Here is a 17,784-nt window from a genome sequence, read left to right as displayed (position 1 = left end):
TTATTAACCTTTCATATGTGTAGGGTACTGGGCTAAGTGCTGTAGATGACAGATAAGTAAGACACATCTCTTATCTCAAGGAGCTCAAACTATAGAAGTGGAGACTGTCCAGTATGTAAATGCTATAGGAGGAACACAAGATCCTTTGGAAGGTGGATGAAAATGCATTTCCTTAATGCCCTACGTTTTCTTGACATGAGTATTGAACAGAATGTTCACTTATTTCTTTCAGTGACAGTTATTGATATAATCATTTTTTAAATTATAAAAATAATACACAACAAATTGGCAAATGTGGAAAAATATGAAGAAAAATTGGTAGTTATTTCAGAGGAAACACCTGCGTACAATTTTGTGTATTTATTTCACATGTTTTTATAGAAAACTTGTTATATACTTATTAGGTAGGTCTTTGAAAATTGGGGTCATATGTGTCAATCAGGTTTTGATCCTGTCATAATTTTAATAATATTATATACTGATAGCTGATGATGCATGTTTCCTCAAGATACACTTCATATTATTTTACCGATCTCATATGGTAAACATAGTTTTCGTTGTCACTATCATAAGTAACAATGAGATGAATAAATGTCTGTTGCTCTGACAGTCTCCTTGGGAGGCAGACCTCATGGTGAGCTCACCAGAGCAGAGAGCATGGACTACCAGAGCACTTCCCGACACTACACACACACATAAATGTCTCCCCAGCAATGTGGTAGGTGCAAATTACATCTCTTATTTAGATGTATATATCTTTGAAAAATAAGATCAGACCTGTTTTCTGGCCAGTTGCTAATGTGAATACACAAAAACAATTTTTGAGGACGTTATACCAAAGAAGGTTCCTGGAACACACCTATGGTTATTTAACATCCAGGAGTGGCCAGGAAGGACAGCAGAGAGGTGACATCTTGGTGGCAGGTGGTGTGCTGATGACAATGGCAGAGGTACTCACCAGTTTGGTAATGCCTCCATGGTGTCTCACTGCCCGTCGGGCTCTTCTAAACTTGGCAACATTTGCGATTGTCTCAGCTGCCAGGCATTTCAGACTCTTATGTGGAGAATCAAGTATATTAACCATAATTGGTAAGCCCCCAAGGTCAACAATATTACGTCTGATTTGAGGATTATGACTGATTTCCTTTAGGATTTTTAATGAACCAATCTAAATGAGAAAATAGGAGTTAGAGGTGAAAATAAGTGCTTAATACATAACCAGTCCTAGAGTTTTAAAAATTCCAAGTCTACCTCAAATCCTTCCCTCATGAAGTTTTTAAAGGAAATGTCTTCTGTTCCCAGGTGTTACACATAGCCTCCGTATTTTCCTTTAATTATGCAGACAAACATTCATCATTTAAGAAGCACATAGAAAAGGTTCTGGAAATGAACCACAAGATAAAGAACAGCCAAGAAGGGGAATCCCTGGGTGGCTCAGCGGTTTAGCGCCTGCCTTGGGTCCAGGGCGTGATCCTGGAGTCCCGGGTTCAAGTCCCACATCAGGCTCCCTACATGGGGCCTGCTTCTGCCTCTGCCTGTATCTCTCTCTCTCTCTCTTTCTCTCTCTGTCTCTCATGAATAAATAAATAAAATCTTAAAAAAAAAAAAAAAGAACAGCCAAGAAGAGAAGAGCAGCGAACAAAAGGAACAAGCTATCAGTGAGATGGGCAAAGACAAGAACTAGGCAGAGGTAGCAGAGATGTATCAGTAAAAAGAGAAGCACAAAGAGGGATGAACAAGGCTCATCACCCACGTGAGGTAAGCCACTCACCTTACATTTGACTTCATCTGTATCCAGTAAATTTATCAAAACTTCAAGGCCTCCAACATCTCTGATTGCCAACTGGCAGGTCTCTTGCGCCAAGTTGAAATCTTTCATTGAACACAATGCAATCACTGTAGCTGTCTGATTTCCTCCCTACGAAAACGCAAGGTCATGGAAAGGTTAAATAAGATCACGCTTCTTTTTTTTTAATTTTTTTTAACTTTTATTTATTTATGATAGTCACAGAGAGAGAGAGAGAGAGAGGCAGAGACACAGGCAGAGGGAGAAGCAGGCTCCATGCACCGGGAGCCCGACGTGGGATTCGATCCCGGGTCTCCAGGATCGTGCCCTGGGCCAAAGGCAGGCGCCAAACCGCTGCGCCACCCAGGGATCCCAAGATCACGCTTCTATAGAAATTTCCTTAATGGTTATGAATCCATGAACTGGGAAATGTGTCTCCCCATACATGGCATGTTAAATTTTTTTAAGTTCTCCGAGTGGGTTATAATTTGTTAAATGAATCATGTAGAGTTGAAGCACAAAAAAGCTTTACAGAGTATCATAAAACATTATTCCAATTAAGAGTCAACATTTAAAGGTGGTCTGTCTGCTTTAAACAGCTAGAGCATTAGGTGGTATTAGTACATTAAATAGAGTCGAGGGGCAAGCCTTGAGAAATCCACTGAGGAATGTAAGTTTTATGCAGAGGTAACAGGCGGTCCCTGTAGTTCTTGAACAGCATACTGTGCAATCCAAACCGTGTCTGGAAATTATTCTCACAGATGTATGTAGAACAGTCTGGAACAGGGAAAAACCTGAGGAAAGGGAAACCATGTGGGAAGCAGTACAACAATTCATGCTGGGACCAGGATTAAGTGGGAGAGGGGCCATGGGGTTGGGAAGGAGGTGGCGAGCCCATTAGGAAATGGATAAAGGACAAAAAGGTAGCCTTCAGTATCGCATGCAAAATGCTGTCCCAGTGTTGAGAATCACCTGATCAATGTCTGCTTGGCTAATCACCAGCTGTAAAAGGTAGTGGGGAATGGCTCCTTTAAGGTAAAACGATCTGGGAGAATTTAAAAGAATGTAATGATTGATCAGTGAAACAGATGCACCAGGAAATTATAATCAGAATTCATTGCAGGAATTCTTAAGCAATGTCCACCCATCATTAATGCTTTAAAAAATCTTCTGATGGATGCAACATAGTACATATTACTTCTCCTCCTATTAAGACGGGATGGTAAATAAGAGTTCCAGTATAAGCACCGAAATAGTTCATAAGACACAAGAGCAATATTTCTAATGGAGCTAAGGATAATCTATTTTTGTAAAAGGTGCTCATGAAAGATGGCCTTCGGTCTCTACCTCAAAACACAGTATGAATGGCCTCAAATAAATCTCTTTCCTTTTTGAAGAAAGACACCTACAAAATATGTTTATTCTCATTTGCTGATTATGACTTTATATTGCTATATTACAGATACACGTTCATAGATACAATATATACATTTACACAAAAGTGGAAATTATATTCAAGCAGCCCAAACTCCTCCTTCATATCTCACACACACACACAAATCCTTTTGTGAATACAACATGATGTGTTACTTTTAAAATAAGAAGCTGAAATGGGATTATAAGAGGGCAAGCATCAAAAAGATAGAAAGGTTTAGACTTCAGCCTTTCCTCTTAATGCGTCCATAAAAGCCCCTCCACATCTCTAAAAATATTACAAACCGCTATCCTGTGCTGAAACCATTGTCAGTCTGCTTTTCATATTAATTTTCTTCCTGAGTAATCTAGGCTGTCCTCTATATTCAAGATTAAGTTGAGAATGGCAAAAGCCTTCACTTTACTATTTACATTGAAAATAAGGAGTTTTCTTCCCATAGCTTTTAATGTCTTTTTGTCTATATCAAGAGAAATTTTTACCACCACCAATCATCCTACAGTTCATTTTGAAACATAAAATAGTAAATCCTTATTACATTCAATTTTATAATCTCCCTTGTTTTGGGGTACAGGACCTCTCCAAACACACATTAGCACTTTTGATGCCTTTCTTTTTAAAAACAGAAGGCAGATATTTCATAAATCATAAAGAAGAATCTAAATGCCAATCATAATATATAAAAAAAGAGAAAGCGAGAGAAACAATTATTTAACAATTTTTTGGTGAATTTAATTGGGTTAAAAGGAGCCCAAAAGTTCCCCTGGTGTACCTGTAGGAGGAGAGCTGGGCTCCCACATGAAAAGTTTAAAAATGCAAACCAGGAGCTTCAGATAGAGTTCTTTAGGCAGTGCCTTCAGACTCAAGCATGACTTGAAAGCAAGAAGGTATCAAACAGCATGTCATGCCTCAGTCAAGCCAACAGAGTCCACACACACACACCGAACTCCGACGCAGAGCATGCTGTCCTGGCATTCTCAGTGGTGTGTGATAGAGGACTTTCTTGACTGCTATACTTGCATTGTATTTTCTTTGGTAGCACTTTCCTACTTACACATTCAGCACAGTCATTCTTTCCTATTTCATTTCGAGGTCTCTTAATTTTTCTCTTCTAGATTATTTCTATCTTGTGTGCTTGATTTCATCATATGCACCATAACCAATGACATAACATTTTTAAGGAATTGTGTACTTGTGGTAGATGCCCAAAAGGTAAGACACTGTATTTTTCTAAATGATCTCTAAGCCACTTTTGAAGCCAAAGGATGGAAAATTTTCATTTATCATTGAGAAGTTAGATCCTTATAGAAAAAAAAACTCTGTAAATCAGCAGCTTTTTTTCTGAAAATCTGGAAACATATTCATAGACTTGAGAGATTTTTTTTAGAACAGTTTTATATTAGGGAAAGTTAGTTTTTCCACATTTCAGGATTTAGTTCTACTCTTGTCACTGACCACACTCCCCAAAGGATTATAAATCTTTCAGAATGAATACCAGCGAATGGGAGCCAAAATATTCAACATACAGAGCCACAAATGTTAGCCAATTGCTATTCTTTAAATACCAGCTATGTCAAAGGATTTTCAAATGTTTGTTCTACTTTGACCAGATGCCATAAACATCTTACTAAGAAGAAGCAGTGCAAATATGCTTATTTTTCAATTAAATCTCCCCTGAGAATGTAATTAGTTGCCAATACTTATTTTCACATTTTATCATGTATTTGCATTTGTGAAGTTTTAAGAGCTGGAGAAAACATAGTAAAATATTATTTTACTAGTTTCTGAAGGGTTTTGAAGAATGCTTCCAATAAGCTTTTCCACTTCTTAAATTAATGCAAGTTGTTTTGCTAGTTGTCTTCCTGCCCCTGCGTCTTCTCAGACATTTCCAGGCTCTGTCAGCCTTCAGATACTTCGCAGTTCACATTCCTTTCTAAGACTGGGAGGCCTTTGTTCATTATCATTATCACAATCATGTTGCTAATATGTGAAAGTTGAATAGATTTTGCTTTTTCCTTCATTTTTCTCAAAATTTCTTTTGGAAAGACAAGATCAATAGGCACTCTTCTAAACAATGTTTCTCAGTGTTTTAAATAACATCTTTGAAAAAAAAAAGTATTACCTTATCTGGTACATAGAGTAATACCTACCTCCAATCCTCTTACTGCTGATAACAGAGAAATAAATGCTTGTGAAATTGAGATGAAGAATGTATCTGAGACTAAATCAGGGAGCCAGATGCCTCCAACCATCCAACCATTTTTTAATTCTTTCATTCAACAAATTTGCAGTTATTTACCATGTCTGATACTAGGAACTAGAGACATCCTGGTAGACAAAAACAGATCTAGTTTTTGCCTCGTGGAGCTCATAAAGCTTAGTGGAGAAGAAAGATCTTAATTTTTAAGCCCATCCAAATAAATGAAAACTTTAAGAAGTGCTATACTATACAGAAAAGTGGCACAGGGTTATGGATGTTTGCAATAGGGGACTCTAGGCCAGGACATCAGGAAAAGTTTCCCTGAGGAAACTATGTCTGGACTGAGGTGTGGACAGAGTAGGAGCCTTCCCTGGTGGAGGAGGATGGACATGATGAAAGGCACACCAATCAGAGGAAACAGTATGTGTAAAGCCCTACAGAGGATTGGAACATGGCCTGTTTAAGACCTAACGAAGGCCAGAGTGAGATCCAGAGCCTGGGTGGCAAATGGTCTAAGATGAGCTGAAAAATTAAGTGGGCAAAGGAATCTGCTGCACCCATAGGCCAGGTTGAGGATTTTAATCTCCATTCAAGATTAAAAGGAAATATTCAAGGGTATTGTTTTGGAGGAGAGTGGGAGGACTCACATGAGTTGCGTACATTTTTAAAAGATCATTCCAGCTAAAGGGCCCCCTGCAGGGAGGGGGCAGATGGAACATATGGAGACCATGCAGGTTACTACAGCTATCCAGAGAGGAGGTAACTGGGATTAAGAGGTCAAGGATACTTATTTGTGTCATAAAGACTTCAAGTAACTTGATTCAGAAAAGGATACTATAAAACAAGTAGACGAAACTCTGATAGGCTACATGCTCCCAGAGCCATCATTTGGAGCTTCCTGTAGAGTCCCACATGGTGACAGTGAGATAAGAAGGCAGTCAGAGGCACAATTGGGAGTGGAGGCCCCTCTTTTGCTCCCCACCGTCTGTAATCAAGGAGCAGTGGCTGAGACCTGGTGAGGTGATACAGCCATTACACAGCCATCCAACTGACTTTCAATGATTTCAGCATTTTTTCCTCCAAACATGCCACTCAGAGAGCAAGAAAAGTGAAGCCTGCCAGTGACTGTTTATTAATGATGACAGAGGGCCTGGCACCCAGCACAGAGGTTGGCTTACAGATACTCTTCATGTCCCAGGATGAGAAATGGTAAAAAGTCAATGCTCAGAGTGAATGGCATATGAGCACATAAGTCAAAATAGTAAAATATATTGCTTTGCTTTCTGTTTATTTGAAACTGGCTTTATATTGATGATTCAGCACTCATAAACCTAAGACTCAAGAGATGAGACTCAATAGAACTCCAGGAAAGAAAATGAGAAAATATTGTTCCAGAGGAAAAAAGAAATTAGACTCAAACTGTTGTATTACAAGCTTGCTGAGAATTTTTATTGGGAATGGGTAAGGAACAATGCAAGCATTCCCTACACATTCCTTTTAAACAGACATGGAACATTTACAGAAATAGATAATCTGCTGGAATGTCCTAGTTACTGCAATGAGGAAAAATTTGTAGCAAATATAACTGCCTTTCTAAAAAGATTTGGAAGACTATACTGAATAATTATGATAATTAATAAAAATAGCTCAATATATAAGGGCAACATTAAAAATGAGTAACTCCCCCATACACTAGGAATAACAAATCACAATGCATAATTTGAAAAATGTTCCCATGCCAGTATTAGCAAAATAATAACAACAAAAATATCAAGGAGTAAATCTCACAGTATGTTGAAAATATGTGGAAAAGAAGCTATTAAGTTTTACTGAAATACATACGAATTTAAAAATAAATGAATGGTCATACCATGTTCCTGAAAAGGATAGCTGAATGATATTAAAATTTGCAAGCCCACAACTATATGGTCAATTAATCTTTGACAATGCAAGAAGGAATATCTAATGGAAAAAAAGATAGTCTCTCCAACAAAGTGTTGGAAAAACTGGACAGCGACATGCTAAAGATTGAAAGTAGATCACTTTCTTACACCATCCACAGAAATAAATTCAAGATGTATTAAAGACCTAAATGTGAGACAGGAAATCATTAAAATCCTAGAGGAGAACACAGGCAGCAACCTCTTTGACATCGGCCCTAACCTTTGACATCAGCTTCTCCTGAGGCAAGGAAAATAAATGCAAATATTAACTACTGGAACTTCATCAAGATAAAAAGCTTCTACACAGCAAAGGAAACAATCAATAAAACTAAAAGGCAACCTATGGGATGAGAAAAGATTTTTACAAATGACATACGAGTTGACAAAGAGTTGGTATCCAAAATCTATAAAGAATTTATAAAACTCAACACCCAAAACACAACCCAATTAAAAAATGGAAAGAAGATATAAACAGACATTTCTCCAAAGAAGATATCCAGATGGCCAACAGACACACATTAAAAAATTTTCAACATCACTCATCATTAGGGACATACAAATTAAAACTACAATGAGAATCACCTCACACCAGTCAGAATGGATAAAATTATAATACAGGAAATAACAGCATTAACCAAAGGATACAAAAATACTAATTCAAAGGGAATGGAAAAAGGGAATGTTTATAGCAGCATTATCAACAATAGCCAAATTATGGAAAAAGCCCAAATGTCCATTGACTGATGAATGGATAAAGAAGATGTGGCATATATACAATGGAATATTACTCAGCCATCAAAAGAGTGAAATCTTGCCATTTGCAATGGCATGGATAGAGCAAGTATAATGCTAATTGAAATAGGTCAGTTAGAGAAAGACAAATACCATATGATTTCAGTCACATGTGGAATTTAAGAATCAAAAAAAAATTAACATGGGGGTGGGAAGAAAGGAAAACCAAGAAAAAGAAACAGACTCTTAACTAGAAAGAACAAACTGATGGCTACCAGAAGGGAAGGGGGAGGCGGGGAGGTATTAAGTAGGGGATGGGGATTAAGGAGAGCATTTGTTGTGATGGACGCAGGGTGTTGTATTTAAGTGTTGAATCACTAAGTTGTACACCTGAAGCTAATATTACACTGTGGTTAACTAACTGGAATTTAAATAAAAGCTTGAAAAAAATTGCAATTTATCCAAAATAATTTATAAATTCATGTAGACCAGCCAAAATCCCCAGTAGCATTTTTGAGGGTTTTTTTTTTATTTGATTTTCAACTTTCCTAAAAATGATCTGGAATGGAAAATATGCAAAAAGTAGTTTTAAAGAATTTAAGAAAACTCTCTGGCCAATCAAGTATTAAAATACACCAAAGTAGGAGTAATTAAAACAGCATGGACCTGGCATGGGAGTATCCAAATAACTCAATGTAATAGAGAAAGATCCAGAAAGAAACTCTCACATATGAGATGACAATACTTGATATAGGTAATATCTCAGATGACTTGAGGAAAGAGTGGAGAAGCCAATTATCTGTGTTGATACAACTGAATCTCCATCAAAGAAAAAAAAAAGTAAAATTAGATCCCTGCCTCACACTATACATAAAATGACATCAAGATAGAAGCAACTTCTGAACATTTTTTTAAAACTATAAACCTACCAGGAGGAAATAAAAAATTTTTGTTCTCTTGAAATTACATCAGAAAAATCTTCTTAGCTCTTAATACACAAAATTTTATAAGCTATGAAGGGAAATCAATATATTTACTAATGTACAATTTTAAAGTTTTCAAACAGAAGAGTAGATAAAAAGACATGAGAAACTGAAAGAAAATACTTACAAATACTATAACAAAGGGTTAATTTGTATTAAGATTCAAAACACAACGACAGAAAAATAGGCAAGATATACAATGCAATGGCTATTGGACACATGAAAATATTTATCAACTTCACTAGTAATCAGGAATATGCAAATTCACACAAGATACATTCTCTCAGTTGGAACAAATTATTTTAAGATTTGTATGGAATCAGAAAAGACCCTGAATAGCCAGGGGAATTTTAAAAAAGAAAACCATAGCTGGGGGCATCACAATGCCAGATTTCAGGTTGTACTACAAAGCTGTGGTCATCAAGACAGTGTGGTACTCACACAAAAACAGACACATGGATCAGTGGAACAGAAAAGAGAACCCAGAAGTGGACCCTGAACTTTATGGTCAACTAATATTCGATAAAGGAGGAAAGACGATCCACTGGAAGAAAGACAGTCTCTTCAATAAATGGTGCTGGGAAAATTGGACATCCACATGCAGAAGAATGAAACTAGACCACTCTCTTGCACCATACACAAAGATAAACTCAAAATAGATGAAAGATCTAAATGTGAGACAAGATCCCATCAAAATCCCAGAGGAGAACTCAGGCAACACCCTTTTTGAACTCGGCCACAGTAACTTCTTGCAAGATACATCCACGAAGGCAAAAGAAACAAAAGCAAAAATGAACTATTGGGACTTCATCAAGATAAGCTTTTGCACAGCAAAGGATACAGTCAACAAAACTAAAAGACAACCTACAGAATGGGAGAAGATATTTGCAAATGATGCATCAGATAAAGGGCTAGTTTCCAAGATCTATAAAGAACTTATTAAACTCAACACCAAAGAAACAAACAATCCAATCATGAAATGAGCAAAGACATGAACAGAAATCTCACAGAGGAAGACATAGACATGAACAGAAATCTCACAGAGGAAGACATGCACATGAGAAAATGCTCTGCATCACTTGCCATCAGGGAAATACAAATCAAAACCACAATGAGATCCCACCTCACACCAGTGAGAATGGGGAAAATTGACAAGGCAGGAAACAACAAATGTTGGAGAGGATGCGGAGAAAAGGGAACCCTCTTACACTGTTGGTGGGAATGTGAACTGGTGCAGCCACTCTGGAAAACTGTGTGGAGGTTCCTCAAAGAGTTAAAAATAGATCAGCCCTACGACCCAGCAATTGCACTGCTGGGGATTTACCCCAAAGATGCAGATGCAATGAAACGCCGGGACACCTGCACCCCGATGTTTCTAGCAGCAATGTCCACAATAGCCAAACTGTGGAAGGAGCCTCGGTGTCCATCGAAAGATGAATGGATAAAGAAGATGTGGTCTATGTATACAATGGAATATTACTCAGCCATTAGAAATGACAAATACCCACCATTTGCTTCAACGTGGATGGAACTGGAGGGTATTATGCTGAGTGAAATAAGTCAATTGGAGAAGGACAAACATTATATGGTCTCATTCATTTGGGGAATATAAAAAGTAGTGAAAGGGAACAAAGGGGAAAGGAGAAAAAATGTGGGAAATATCAGAAAGGGAGACAGAACATGAGAGACTCCTAACTCTGAGAAACTAACTAGGGGTGGTGGAAGGGGAGGTGGGCAGGGGGTGGGGGTGACTGGGTGGCGGGCACTGAGGGGGGCACGTGATGGGATGAGCACTGGGTGTTATTCTATATGTTGGCAAATTGAACACCAATAAAAAATAAATTTATATATATATAAAAGATACATTGTCTCCCCATTTGGAATTGGCCAAAATAAAAAAAGACTGTAGATTAGTGAGAATTTGTAACAATGAACCTTATTTCTAAATTTTTTTTTATTTTTATTTATTTATGATAGTCACAGAGAGAGAGAGAGGCAGAGACACAGGCAGAGGGAGAAGCAGGCTCCATGCACCGGAAGCCCGATGTGGGATTCGATCCCGGGTCTCCAGGATCGCGCCCTGGGCCAGAGGCAGGCGCCAAACCGCTGCGCCACCCAGGGATCCAGAACCTTATTTCTAGACAAATAATTTTAACACCCTGGAAAGATTTTAAAGACAATCTGCCTAGATCCCACTTCAGACCAATTGGTTTAAAACTTCCATGAATATTACCTGGTCATCGAGATTTTTGCTTTGTGTATTTTTTAGGAGCCTGGCTGATTTCACTGTGTTCAAGGTAAAAAATCATTGGTATATTATTAATTGAGTGTAAACTAATATTTGCTTTGTGTAAGTAGCTATAAAAATTTTTTTTATTCAAACCAAGCTTGGTCAGTTTATTACTTTTCATTATTTCTCTTTAAATTTTAAAATTTCATTGTAGTACTTCTCTAACTTCATTGTGCATATATTGTTTCTTGTTTAAAATAGATTGAGGTGGAACTGATATGCAAAAAACGAGTTGGGACATATGCGTACATCTGTGAAACCATCACCACAATCAAGATAACAGGAACATCCATTGCCTCCAAAAGTTTTCTTATGTCTCTTCCCTTTTTGTCATACTTACACTTACCATGAGATCAAATACCCTCTTACATTTTTTAAATTACAATTCAATATTGTTAACTATGCTGTGCCGCTCTCTAGAGCTTGTGAAACTAGAATTTTGTACCAATTGAACAACACCTTCCCATTAGAACTATCAAAATTTTAAATGTACAGAGTCTTTGACCCAAGCAATTCTACTTCAAAGCAGCTATCCTACAGAAATAGGATACATATCCAAAGAATATGTAAAAATATTTACAATGTTGTAATAATGAAAATTGATCTGGGAGACAAGGCAAAATGTTATCAGTAAGGGAACTGTTACATAAATTATTGATATATTCATATAGTACAAAACTATGTGGTAATTAAAAGAACTGAGGCAGATATGGAAGATCACCAAGAAAACATTAAATATAAAATGCAAAATGTCACATAACAAGTAGTCTGACTTCATTTCGTACATAAAAATTTCATATGTATATTTATATAAACAAACATCTGGAAGGGGGCTTTCCCTGTTATTCTTTTGCATGGCTTAAATTTTAGGGTATATATTAATGTATTATTTTTATAATATTTAAATAACTTAAATACAGAAAAGAGATAAGGGAGGGCTAGAAGAGAAACGTGTGCTTCTGCAATGCCTTGCATGTCCCAGAAATATCAGAAGGCCACAGCCAGCCACACACCCCCAGACAGCAGGAGCTGGGAAAGGAGCCACAGCCTTTGCCAGTGGGACTAGCAAAGGCTAGTGGACCAGAATGGGACCTAGAGTTTAATATTTTTCCTACAAATATGCAATTTCTAATAATGAGTACAGAAGAAGTATATGCATGTAAAATGAAAAGATCACTTATACCAAATCTGGTACCTTTTACTCCTTAACTCTTCTATTTATATTCTTCAATGTGCAAACTTTTATAATAGGACCTGAATATGTGTTTTTTCAATAAAAAGTAAAGCAGCCTAAAGCATTATACAAACTGGGAACTAGGCAACGCTACTTTCTAGCATTTATTTAGCCTCTCAAGTAAATTTGGGGGAAAGCATACTTTGAGGAACAAACAATAGTGTTGCTGGCAATACACTGAGCAACAAATTCCCCGCAAAAGATTGGTTACATTTTCAGATTACATAAAACTGAACAGAAGTCACATAAAAGTTTGATAGCAAAGTTCTTTACAGTCAAATATCTTATGACTAGCTAGATGAGCAATGTGTAGTATCATATAATTGTACTCCAGCTGGGCGGGCTCACAGGTACATTTATGAATGAATGAATGAATGAATGAATGAGTTAAAGCTTAAGAGAGCTCCCTTGAGATTTTTAACATTGTCATTTTCCAGTAGGCAAGTTGATGTGGTTGTATAATGTCAGCCAATGGTGGCATGAAGTGTTATGATTCAGCAGCATTACTTTATTGTTCTTATCCAATTATCTTTGCTTTTCTCCACTCTTGTTTATAATACCCAAGGGGCAAAAAGACCTTATAGCTCAAAAACTAAAAAGCTCAATTAGTTTATTTGTGGAATACAGATTCCTCTGTGGAGATGAGGAGACTCCATCACTTTCATGACCTCCTTTGTAACAAAACAAAGGATCATTTTTTGGGGGGGCAATATATAAATATACAAGTGACACACAACTCAAGTAATCCAAGTACTTAATGACTTACCTTGCAGTATTTAAGAAAACATAAGTGCAAATTCTACTAAGTAGAAATTTTTTAGGTGATGCAATTTAAAATATCTTATGATTTCTAACAGATAGTGTTTTTTTTTTAAGGATAAAACTCTTTTGTCATGGAGACATTTTTTTTTAAATTTAACCCACATCAATGCAACACCACATGTATTAACTTAAAGACTTTCTCAGGAAGGTGGTAGTAACTTTGCTTTCTAACTACTGCCATTCATTTGAATATATAAAAAGTGACCATTTTTTCCATTTTTTAAGGATTCTGCTGAACACAAATAACACTCTTCTATCACAATCTTCTTCATCTCTTTCAGTATAAACTTAGCCAAAGAGCACACTCTCATAGTGCCTTCCAAAAATGAACATTGAATTCCTTTGTTTAGAAATGCTCCCTGTTTATTTAGTTTCTTACTCAAATGAAGAAAACCAAACAAGAGAGTAAATAGGAGGACACGACAGCAAGGCGTGAAGGCCCTCTGTGTCCTGAGTTTCTTGACAGAGGGACAGAATAACTAGGCAACAGACAGTAAAGATAGAAGCCTGGACATCAGCCTGGCCCACGGCCGCCTCGCCTTCTGTGTGGCCCAGAGTGAACTATTTCTCAGCTTTTCCACCAATGAAATAAGGATCACACTACCTGCACCTCCATACCCAAAACCCGAGTAAGGGGAAAGGAATTTAATTAACTGTAATTGATTGTAAAGTACATCAAATTCCTGCAATGAAAAATCATATAACTCCCAATTACCACTTAGAAGAACTCTTTAACCAATTAAGGTGTGTGTGTGTGTGTGTGTGTGTGTGTGTGTGTTTAATCAGCTCATGAAAGATTATTAAGGAACTGAATGCCACAAAAGTAGTCTTTAACAAAGGTTTTAAAGTTTCAAAATGTCTCTGCAGCGAATCCCCTTCCAGACGGGGAAATCTAAAACATGCCAAGGACAGAGCCTGCGGGGTCTCCTGAGAAGCCTTGTGGAATTTCTGATGTGATTCTTTGAGATTCTGATGTGATTCTGCTCACTGTGGAATAGAGTCTTGGTCACTGCAAAGCTGGGAGGTAACTTCACTTTTCATGGCCTGAGAGATCTCAATTTGCAGATACGTAACAGAGCAGGAGAGTAACTAGCAAGACCCCTGGCTCACATGAAAGGTGAAATAAACACCAGTGTTTCACGAATTTGATCAAAGACAATAAAAAAAAAATTAGGCACCACCCTCACAACATGGTGGCTGGGGGAAGAGAATGAATGTGTGGTGATGCCCAGTTGTGATCATATGATGTCACTCAGCAGCAGCATTAGCCATTCTCCACTGAGTGACACATGTCTGGACAATATCACCATCCCCCAGGACTTGGGAACAACGACTGCACAGATTTAACATTTAAGAATGGTACCACATTTGTGAATTTACATTAAAAACCCCATCTTTCCCTGACTTCATCATAGCTAGTTCCTTATGGTTTTAGGGTGTAGGAGCTTTCGACTGGAAGGAACCTTACAACATTCGACTTACAACTTACCTTACAACTTTCGACTGGAAGGAACAAAACAAACATCGTTCTCTTTTTGCTTCAAACTTTCCTATCTTTCTTTAATTAATCTTTTTTATCTACTGGCTAGTTGCATAAAATTACCAAATAAAATGTTACTTTAAGATTAAAAAAAAAAGGCTGATGAATCCATCTGTAAGCTGGCAAACTAATATTTAAGGAAAGACTTCTATTGGAATAATATTGGAATTTTGATCTAAAAATATTGCTTTGGGGGATGGCTGGGTGGCTCAGCGGTTGAACATCTGCCTTTAGCTCAGGTCGTGATCCCAGGGTCCTGGGATTGAGTCCCATATTGGGCTCCCCATAGGGAGCCTGCTTCTCCCTCTTCCATTGTCTCTGCCTCTCTCTGTGTGTCTCTTGTGAGTGAATAAATAAAATCTTTAAAAAAAAACTTGCCTTGGTTGTACTAACTGGAAAGGGAGGCAGCTACTTTCTGATTAGTTATTAAGAGGTCATATTCCTTCATGAATAAAAAGACAAAAACAGGCACAATGCTCCACATGCTCATTCATGCCCCAGGCTGCAGAAGCAGTAGTTCGATTTTTAATGAATAATGTGAGCTTCAGTCCTTTATTTCCAACTACGGCATGGGCATTTCTATTTGGGTATTTCATTCTCTTCAAACTCAATCTGATCCAAACCCAAGCCTCCTCATAAACTGACCTGCTTCCTTTCCTAGCCATTTCTTTGCTGCTTCCAAGATACTTCCAAGGACAGTATCCTATTCAAAGCCCCCAGCACACTCTGATCACTGCAACCCCCTGGTTACTGGTCTTCTGTCTCTTCCCAGTCTGATTCATTATGTAGACCACCTACTGCTGGACTCAACTTTCTAAATCCCTGCTTTCATCATCCTGATCCCCTGGCTGGGCTCTGATCAAAACCCCAGGTGTAGAAATAGGCATCCTGCAAGAAAGAGACACACCTGGGAAGATGGCCCTGGGGATTAACCCCAGATGCTTCCATTATTGCCTCAAGGACCCAGGAACAAGACCAGTTGAGATGAAGCACTTCAGAGTAGCGGCAGACATCTACAAGCCTGCTTGCTAATAATCTCCCATCTGAGTTTGGAGGTAATGCCAGAGTAGTATTGACATCTTATCCTCAAGTGACAAGGAAATGCCTATAAGGGAGATAGAGCATGATTCTAGACCCAGTCTCTGTGATCCCTCCAAACTACCTAAAATCTTAACCAGTCACATTCTTGGCATCACTCTATAGCCTCCTCAATTTTCTCCTGGATTTATTTATCCTACAGTATTAAGTTCCATACCCAATCCTTCTCCAATCCACATAGTAATGGATTTCAATAGACTTGAAACCTTGTGTCCAGAAATTCATTCTTCAGTTTCATGATAGGTATAATGTGTATGAAATGCAGATCTACTTATAGTTACAACTGTTCAACATTTTCTCTCACTTGACTGGAGTACCCATTTGTATTAACTTATAATACTATAATACTTGTGACTAATCCACATTTCCAAACAAAATAAAATTCTGCAACTCTCCTCCTATTTCATAAAGGTGTTCTTTGTGAATGTAACTGGTTGAGTAGTAAAACTTCCAAATTTTACAAAACTTCACAGAATCAGCGTGGGATGCACCTTAACAAACTATCTTCCCCAATTGCTGGAATCAATTCAAAGCAAAACATTTTAATTGCGAGATTTTAAAGCAGCTCTGGCCAGGGGAAAAATAATACCCATAGAAAGCTAGCATATACAGCAATAAAATTGCATATCTACATGGAGAAAGGGAACAGGAAAGGGAGAGGGTAAGAGAAGGTGGGAAAGATGTCAAGAGCAGAAGGAATGACTCTGGCTCACAGGGAGGAAAAACTGCTCTCAAGGAGCTGAGCATGAAGAACAGCACAGCCTGGCCCTTTGGGAACCCATTCTCTCCCCGTCACACCTCCTGAGCAGAGGGTAGAGAGACAAGCCTGTACTCACTGGCTAGGCACTCCGCAAGACATAAAAGTGAGCTTAATATGGTCTTTCCATTTGAGTAGCTGACAAGACAGACAAGCTGAACCATAAAGATAGCAGAAGAAAGAATGTGTTTCTTGCTAAGGAAGCTGAAAAGGTGGTTTATTGCTTCTTTTAGAATTCGGGTACAGAATCATCTGTTATGTGTGTGGGGGGAGGAAGAAGTTGGAAGGTTAAAAAGTAAAAATGCAAAGTCTTCATTAGTTTAAAAATTAAATTGTATTCTAAAAATCTAGATTAAAAGAATATATGCATATATAAAACTTGTAAGTTGAAATGAATGTATGTCAAAGCCAAATAATTAAATATAAATTCCCTTTACTTACATGCCAAGATCTGAGCTCATAGCTCTGGATAAATAACAAGCTATAGTTCATTGACCTGTTTGGGTATTAATGAGCTCATCAAACTTTTTTCAACAATTACAGACATTGCTGTACTTGGAAAATGGTAAGTAGAAAGTCAGGTCAACATTAACATTTCTCTACTAGTGTAAGTCTACATTTAAGGCATAAGTCTGCAATTAAAATGTCAGGTGTATTTATTTTGAGATTACCTAGAGACATTCAATTTTGCATTTCATAGAATTTTAATATCCTTTTGTGTCCCCATATAAAACATTTATCTGTGTCAAAAAGCTTGAAATCATTTGTAGATATACTTTTTCTTTTATTGGCTATGTTAAGAATATCTACCTGTGGGAACTATAATAATTCCAAGCAATTTACTGTCTGGCCAAAAGTATCACATTTGCACATGATTTATTGATGAATAACTTGTGCAAGCTTAAGTAGCACTTCATCAATAAATGTTTTCCTTAGCTGTTCTGGGACAGAAATAGTGCATCCCTTT

At 37.5% G+C, this 17,784-nt stretch overlaps 1 protein-coding gene across 2 annotated transcripts in view; it reads right to left on the bottom strand.

Annotated features, from left to right (window-relative positions):
• The window catches only part of ODAD2 (outer dynein arm docking complex subunit 2), a 181,727-nt gene that overhangs the window by 125,924 nt on the left and 38,019 nt on the right, over positions 1–17,784 (bottom strand). For both annotated transcript variants that reach the window (XM_055334519.1, XM_055334518.1), the window contains 2 exons: positions 1,772–1,918; positions 959–1,168 (listed from right to left, as the gene is read on the bottom strand). In XM_055334519.1, the coding sequence (XP_055190494.1) occupies positions 959–1,168; positions 1,772–1,918 (357 nt within the window). The remainder of the gene's footprint in view (positions 1–958; positions 1,169–1,771; positions 1,919–17,784) is intronic.

The sequence above is a fragment of the Nyctereutes procyonoides genome, unplaced genomic scaffold (genome assembly GCF_905146905.1).
Source record: "Nyctereutes procyonoides isolate TBG_1078 unplaced genomic scaffold, NYPRO_anot_genome, whole genome shotgun sequence".
NCBI lineage: Eukaryota > Metazoa > Chordata > Mammalia > Carnivora > Canidae > Nyctereutes > Nyctereutes procyonoides.
This window is presented reverse-complemented; position numbering and strand designations above follow the sequence as displayed.